This window comes from Ictalurus furcatus, chromosome 19, assembly GCF_023375685.1.
Source record: "Ictalurus furcatus strain D&B chromosome 19, Billie_1.0, whole genome shotgun sequence".
Taxonomy (NCBI): Eukaryota; Metazoa; Chordata; class Actinopteri; order Siluriformes; family Ictaluridae; genus Ictalurus; species Ictalurus furcatus.
In genome coordinates this window covers 20,694,527-20,702,983 of record NC_071273.1, presented here as the reverse complement: position 1 = coordinate 20,702,983, position 8,457 = coordinate 20,694,527, and the positions used below count along the sequence as shown (strand labels likewise).

The following is an 8,457-nucleotide window of genomic DNA, read 5'->3' as shown; positions in this document are numbered from 1 at the left end:
ACATACACACACATACCCCTGACCAATCAGAACAAAAGAAATTAAAATTGCCCCATCCAGTAGGTGTTGGTATAAACACCATAAGTTTATATATATGTATGTATGTATGTTTGTATATAGAAAAAAAATTATATATATATATATATATATATATATATATATATATATATATATATATATATATATATATAAATTTTCTGAGTAGTGACAATTATTTATAATTGAAATCTTGACATACAAAGTTACAATCCACAAAAATCTTGCTTGTCTGAACAGAATGCAATACATACCTGAAATGGCATAGATTCTAGACATTAACTCATTAGGAAGACAAAAGAACATGAAGTACAAAGATTAAACTGTCTCAAACACCCCCAACAAAACACACACACACACACACACACACAGTTTTGCAATAGCACACATTGTAAGATATCCTGGCAAACAAAACTTCCTTCCTCCATCAACTGATTTTGGAGAAGTGAAAGTCTGTGCAAACTTAACTAAGGTTACTTTAAGGTTAGATAGTTTTATTTCATTCTTGTACTAACCAATCAGCTAATAGAAGCAGATAATAATGATTTTAAGATGTATTTGGTTTATTTTAGGAAAATGAAAATGAATTGAACTAATATCTTCCTTTTCTTGTGTGAAGTAAAATGAATCTTCATCTCAGTCTGGTTTATTTATGCTGAGACGGACAGGTCAGTGCATCCTCGTGATAGTGTAGGGGAAGTTACAGTTAAAGACCCAAGGACCAGATATGATGAAGGAAGGCCAGGAGTCAAGAGATGCAATCAACTGAAGAAAATTTTTACTGAAGAATAGTTTGCAGTCTCATCCGAAAGGAGTTCGTAGGCCGCGCTGCAATGACACTCATTACATCAACAAGTATACTTTCACACAGTCACTAAGCTAGTCATTACATCAGGTTGGATGATTCTGATTGGTTAAGGCATAGATACATTTAGAAAATTTCCACACATGGCTGTGCATCAGAAGAGTATCTCCATCGATTATCTGGACGTCAGTCACATCCTAGTTGACGCACAACTCAGGTCATCAATGTGAGTTTTTAGGCTCCAGTTGTCTCGTCAGATGATCAGTTCACCTCTGAACGTCCTGTGACAACAGACTGCACACACACACACCAATACACAGCATCCTCAAGGTTGGATTTGGTCGAGCTCTAGCTCTGACCAGGAAACTTTCCCAAAACATACTGATTAGATATACTTTCTCTCAGTAAGGAAGTTCAGACAATATTCATCATTATATATGTATATATTGACATGGTCTGGGTTAATATGCAATAAATTCCTTAGGGATAGTTGCACCTGGTGAGCTTTCTATCAGGAAAATGAAATACCAGGCCCTGCTATACAATATAAATATTGTTAGGGTCTACATCATAATGAGAAGCTTTGTTACTTACTCAGGTCGAGGTCCGAGCCTCTGGGGCAGGAGAGGCCTTACACCTTAGGATTACACATTGATCACCAGATGAAGAAAATAAGAAACTCTATTCTTAGTCTATCATAGAAAAAGAGGACTCACTAGTCATTTCCTGAGTTTACAAATCTCCACTTAAGTGGATTCGTTTCTTACAGAATAACAAGTTTCAAACAGGATAACAGTTAACAATACAGCCGTTAAGAATATCTTCACCACGCGTAGATCTTGACCAGGGAAATCTTGGTGAAGAATGAACATATTCAGACATATTATATAAATTTCAGCAGGCACATTGGATCTCGATTTTTATAAATAGGAACTTTAGTGTCAACTGTCATCACATCAATTCGGTATATGAGTCAGAGGTTACACGTTCATTTTTCAAAATAGCATACAACATACTTTCCAGAGAGCATTTCAAACCCTGTCAGTCACTGAGCACAAGATGTTAGGCTAACCCACAATATCCTGTTGTATCTACCTTCAGGCGTCATTAGGCCTCAGTGACATTTAAACCTCTGTGTTTTTAAGATACTGGTTTAAAATAAGGAAGCCAAAGACATTTCAAACCCTTGTTGTTTTAACACCTTGCGCTTCTTCTTTATTACACATATACAAGCAGAAGCATATCAGCATCTATTTTAACTTTCTATACTTATTCAGGTGTCATGTACATAATAGCCTGGCTTAGATCATGTTCATATTCATGTGGGTCAGGAAGTGTTTTTTTTTGCTCAGTGAACAGACTTGCATGCTGGTCGCTTTATTAAAAGCAATATCCTCTATATACATTTTAGTCCTTAATACTCTACTTATTTTTATGACTTTTCTTATCTGTTTCTGAACATCCCTATGGCATTTCCAGAGTTGATTAGCCATTGCAGCTAAAGCGATCTGTGGGGAACTCAGATATTGCAGGATCGTGTGGTAGTCATCTGTGATCAACATCCCCCGATGATCCATCATTCTTCTGGCCTTTTCCTCTGCTCTTTCTTTTCTTGCTCTTCTCTTTTGCTGTAAGCTTTGGATCGTTGTCCTGCTGGAAGCTCCACCCACGTCTCATCTTCATCATCCTGGTGGATGGCAGCAGATTCTTCTCAAGAATCTCCCGGTAAAGGGGTCCATTCATCGTTCCTTCAATTATATGAAGTCTGCCAGTACCATGTGATGAAAAACAGCCCCACACCATGATGCTTCCACCTCCAAACTTCACTGTTGGTAAAGTGTTTTGAGGGTGATGTGCAGTGTCATTTCTTCTCCAGACATGGTGTTTAGTATGACTGACAAAAAGTTACATTTTACTCTCGTCTGACCAGACTACACTCTCCCAGTATTTCATAGGCTTGTCCAAATGAGTTGTAGCAAACTTTAAACGAGCTTCGACATGCCTTTTCTTTAGTAATGGAGTCTTGTGGGGTGAGTGTGAGCAGTGGAGAGCATTGCCTATTGTTTTCTCTATGACGATGGCACCTGCTGCCTCCAAGTGTTTCTGGAGCTCTTTCTGGTCCTTGGCTCTTGGGCTACTCTTCTGACTATTCTTCTGACTCCCTGGTCAGAAATTTTGCGAGGAGCTCCTGTGCGTGGCCGGTTGATGACGGAGTGATGTTTGATGGCCCCAGTGGTGCTTACTGGAGGATTCAGAAGTTTAGAAATACGTCTGTATCTGTATCAATATGTTTTGCAACAATAAGGTTGCGAAGGTCTTGGGAGAGCTCTTTGCTTTTACCCATCATGAGATGTTTTTTCTATGACACCTTGGTAACAAAAAGCCTTTTTATAGACCATCAATTTACTAACCCAGCTGATATTAATTTTCACAGACGGGGGTATAATTACTTACAGATGGTTCCTTGCATTGGAGAACTGCTTTTTCTTAGCGTGTTCAATACTTTTTTTCCTGTGTAATTCCACTTTATTACACATAACTTTATTTATGGACTTTAATGTTGTGAATTCTTTATATTCCTGGATTTCTTGAGTTAATACTGATGTCTGGTGAAAATTTAATGTGAATAGCCTCATTGGAAATATATTTACTGAAAAAAATGTTGACACATTCAATACTTATTTCCCCCACTGTACAAACAACTGTGAACAACTGTGAACACCTCTGTGTTCATAATTTGTTCAAACAATTGTATTGTTTGTCATAACTAATTCGTCCAGTAACATGACAACATCTTCATACAAAACTTTATTGTAAAAAATACAAATAATACATTGTAAAACCTCAACAATATAAAAAGGTAAAAAAGTTCCACAGTTATCAAGCTCCCAGCTCATAGAGCAAAACAATATTTTAGCATTCATAAAACCACTAAAAAAAAGTGGTGAATTAAATTGATAACACAGTATATTATCAGTTAAACAAAACAACCGTTAAAGTAGGTTATATCACTGGAATTGGAAATAGATTTAAAAAAAAGAGAGAGAGAGCCTTCTCTTTCACTAGCAATTACTAGTGAAAGAAAAGAAATGAGCAGAGTATGGATTCAGCACTGAAATAATCCAGATTTGACAATTTACCATAAAAAGAGTTTATAAGCAATGATTATTTGACACTGAAAAGCGTAGAGTACAAGTGTATTTTCGAACATACTACATAAGAACCGTTGTAGTTTGTGTGTCCATGGTTATAAGTTTTCATCAGCAGTGTTACACTTCAACCTTTTGGCTTCTTGTTCAACAATAAAATCTTCAGCACTTTGTTTATGCCTCAGATCCTTTGTGGATTGCTTCTCTTTCATAGCGAATCTGTCTTGAACAAGTCTTTTGAGTGCTGGTGTCCTGGATTTCAGTTCTGCTTTCACAGGTTTTTGATGCTTCTTATGTGAAGAGGTATTCTTTTTTGTTTCCACAAATGTGCTACTCCACTGGCTATAGACCTTTTGCTTAGCCGAAGGTGCATCCGTGTAGCTCTGTGCAGTTTCAAGGCTGTTTGAGATTGTGACGTAAGCAGGAGCTGTGGACGACTTTGTCCTGGTACATTGATGGACGATTCTGTTCCTGTCGCCATTACTGTATCCATACAGCGAAAATCTCAGCTTTTCTTTGTTTTGTCCAGTTTGTTTTGTCTTACCAAGTTCTTTGCCTTTGTTTGCATCTGAACTTTTCGGCTGAGGTGTAACATTTGGCACTTGGGACTTAACAGATGGCTTGTACCATTTCCCATGTGAATCTGTTTTGGTTGGGCCAGAATGTTGCTTACGTTGAAGTTTCAACATGATTGGAGACTTTCTTTCTTCTCCTCTTTCCTTCCTTTCATATTTGCAATACTGGTTATTTTTAGCAGGAGTAACAGTAGGGTCACTTGGATGTGGTATTGGGGAGCTAGCTTTTTTGACCACAATATCAGGGGTGAAAAGGTCATCTTCAGCATGTATTGATACAGTTTTGGTAACCTTTACCCTTTTACATGGAGGATATCTTGGTGGAGAATTTTTTTTTCTAGATGTTTTGGTATGTGACAGAATGACTGGCCTTTTCTGTTCAATGTTTTGTGCGGGAGTCTTGGATAACTCTGCTCTTGACCAACTATTTGCCTCACAAACTTGTTCAACTGACAAAGTGACCCTGACGATCTCTGAACATACTAGTCTATGTGCTTCTTTATCTGCTGATTTAGCAGATGGTGAGTTAGAGTTCTGTACTGAATCACCTAGATTAGGGTCTGGTTCTGTGATACTCATATTAACTCCATAGGTTGAAGGATTTGAAGAGACACTGCTAGTCTCTGAGGATACATTCACATTTGGGTCTGGTGTACCAGATTGTGTACACTGAGCATTCATTTTCAGCTTGATTGGAGACCTTCTTACTTCTCCTGTTTCTTTTCTTTCATCTTTACAATTCTGGTCACCTTCAGCTGGAGTAACATCAAGATCATTTGAATGTGGTTTTTGGGCACTAGCTTTTGTGGTCTCAATACCAGCAGTGAAAAGGTCATCTCCAGCAGGTATTGCTGTAGTTTTGGTTAGCTTGAACTTTTTGCATGGTAGACTTTTTGGTGGAGAAACTTCATCTCTTGGGGTTTTGGTCTGCTCTGGAATGACTAGGTTTTGTGCATACGACAGAGCCTTGGGTAACTTTGGGCCCTTTGAACTGTTGGTCTCACAGACTTGTTCTTCAACTGGCATAGTGAAGCCAACACTTTCAGTGCACACGGGTGAATGTAGTTCTTCAACTGGTGATTTACCAGACAGAGGAGTACAGCTTTCTACTGCATTACATGGATTAGGGTCTGGTTCGTAGATGGTCCCTTCAAATACCTTTGGAGTAGATGAGTCAGATATGCTGCTACCCTCTGACAATACAGTACAATTTGAATCTGGCTTTCCAGATTGTGGACTACAGCTGTGATTATGATGATCTTGTTTATTAGGAGTAGAACTAACCGCCTTTGGGCTGAACAGAGCTTCTTCCAGATCTAGATCCAGCAAAGGAGTTTCTTCCCAGCACCTGGGGCAGAAATCGTCACCATTCCAGTCGATGTAGGTCACATGAGGGCAAGTAAATTTGATTTGATTGGTTGAATTGCAGAACTCATTAGACTTATTGTCTGAGGTGGTGGAACCCTTTGCTTCATCTTGGCATGGCTCTTTTTGTAAATCAGAACCAGAGTATTCCTTAAAAATGGTTCTAGCATCATCAGATGACAGAAGTGAGAGTTCAATTAATTGGGAGTCATTACTGGAATCATCATTAGAAAGATATTTCTGTTCAACCATTTCAGAGGAAGAAGCGATATCCTCACTTGCATCTCCGCAGACTTGTTCGCATTCGGTTTCGCTCTCAGTCAGTGTGTCTGCTATTTCATTTGCATCTACAGATTCTTCAGGATTCATATTTACATCTTGCTGCTGATGTTTCTCAAGGTTTTCATCTTCTTGCTTCTTTGATGCTTCTTGTGTGCTGGAGACTTTATCGGTGGATTTACTTTCACATACCTGTGTGTTTGCAAGCTCTTTGTTAATCATCTGGTCATCCTGGCAGTCAGTTGTTGCAGGGATCACCTTTGTAGAAGGTTCAAACTCGGAATAAATGTCAAGTGCGTTGAAACTTCCGTGTAAAGCATAATCGGTAAAGTTAAAGTCCAAAATTGGTTCCGAAAGAACACTGTCTACATCAGCAGGCTGTCCATCGATGTTCAACCATGACGACATAAAGTCCTCAGCTGGTAAGTTTGTGTCATCTTTCAGAATGTGGTAACCATGTTCCAGCATCTTTAACAGTTCAGGTTTAAGGTAGTGAAAAACGGCTGTCTGCATTTCTTTTATGGACACTTCAGTAGAGAAGCCAGATATCTCTTCAGTGACTGTTTGTATTTGTTTAACAAGGTTTATTACGCTTCCGTCCCAATAGAGATCCAAGAGACACTTCCTAACATCTGCTACTGGCTCTTTTACACTTCCTTCTGTTGTGCTTTCTAAAACCTTCACAAACTCAATAAATTTCTTCGGTGTAAACTTAAGCACTTGTATCTTGGACACATCAAACATGTTGCCATTTGACTGACCAGTTTGGACTTCGTTGTGATCCTCTGGACTTTTTGAGGTCGAGACAGTAGAGCAAACAGGGTCTTGAGATGTGGAAGAGTCAATCTGAGACTGAGGAATGTCTGTGCTTTGAGTGTCAGGTATTAGGCTGTCGACTGTAGATCCATCTTCAGGTTTGTTAGGTTCCTGTGTCTCGGGGTCTGGTATTGAAAACAACTGCAGTAATTCCTTGATGGTCTCTCTGGGCAGACTCGGTGCATTTGACTCTTGCTCCACATTCTTGCCCTCCGTAACAAGAGTACAGACAGCATCGATCTTGAAAGGAAGGCTGTCATCGGCGCTTGTGGGGACATGATCATTTTTTTCTGGACTGGGGGGCTGCTGAGAAATGGGTGGAACTACAGCTACTGCTTTGTGGAATTGTCGATACGTTTTCTGCAGTGCCCTTACCAGCTCTAGAGACTCAGCTACATCCTCACAGTACTGCACCTCTCCATGACAGTTATTGCCGTTATGTCCATCTTTTCTCTCGATGTTCGAGTCTAACTGCAATCTTCTACTCTGCATCCCTTCAAAGCTTTGAACATGTGGTGCTTTCAACTGATTACCAAGCGCATGTTCATTCTCTTTTAAGATGGCTGTTCTTTTGACAGATGTCTGCTTACTGCGGATCCTTTGGAGTATTTTACTGTGAAGGGTTGCAAGTGCACTACAGCATGGGGTAGATTCTGGTGTCTGAGGGTAGCTTGCATTAGGTGTAATGTGACTGGGTGTTTGCCCCTGGGTGGTAAAGCTGGCCTTGAGGCACGGCAGAGGATTAGTGACATGCCTTTGAGCAGGTGCCTTGTATTTCCCTACCAGCAAATTTATTAGCTTGAGTGGTGGTACTCCTCTGGTAGGAGTGTCTGAAGATATTGTAACTTGTGAGGACCTAGGGAGTCCAGCGCTTGCATCATTTGATTCTTGTGGCCATGTGTTGCCTTGAATGGCAGGCACAGTAGGATGGCATGTCTGGCTTTGATGGCCAGAATCTAGTGTAGTGTTGCATTGTTGGAGTGAAGTCTGGTCCTGGAAATTGTCCTGGGGTAACCTTAATGCTGAACTTTGATTTTTCCTCTGCTTTCTCCTCTGCTCTGGGTATGGTGGGTGTGGGTGTGACTGTAAATTTTGATGCTTGTCCTCGCTGTGTTTTAAATGACTGTAACCGGAAGAATTGGTCTCTGTTCTGTATGGTGAAGGCTGATGCTGGATTTGTGATGAATGTTGAGCGTGATTCCCGTTATAGCTTGCGTGGCTCTGACCAGTCTGCTGACTGTAGTTTGAAGGCTGGGATGGAGTGATGAGTCTTTGTGAAGTAGCAGGGAAGTGGTTAACAGAGTTATATAAAGCACCATTTCCTTTTCCTCCTGTTACCTGAGCTTGATTATTGTGAATTTTCTGCTGTGCCTGATTGTGCAGAATCTGAGCAGACCGATCTGTTTGTTGCGGCTGAGCTGCAGGTTGATGC

General features: G+C 40.0%; 1 protein-coding gene across 1 annotated transcript; it reads right to left on the bottom strand.

The window, feature by feature from the left end:
• Nucleotides 1-266: 266 nt before the first annotated feature.
• Nucleotides 267-7,517, bottom strand: LOC128623143 (uncharacterized). The gene is made up of 2 exons (XM_053650031.1): nt 1,436-7,517; nt 267-1,135 (listed from the first exon to the last, which is right to left on the bottom strand). Exon 1 carries the CDS (start codon nt 7,515-7,517, stop codon nt 4,089-4,091), a length of 3,429 nt encoding a protein of 1,142 aa, XP_053506006.1. The 3' UTR covers nt 267-1,135; nt 1,436-4,088.
• Between the last annotated feature and the right edge of the window lie 940 nt (nt 7,518-8,457).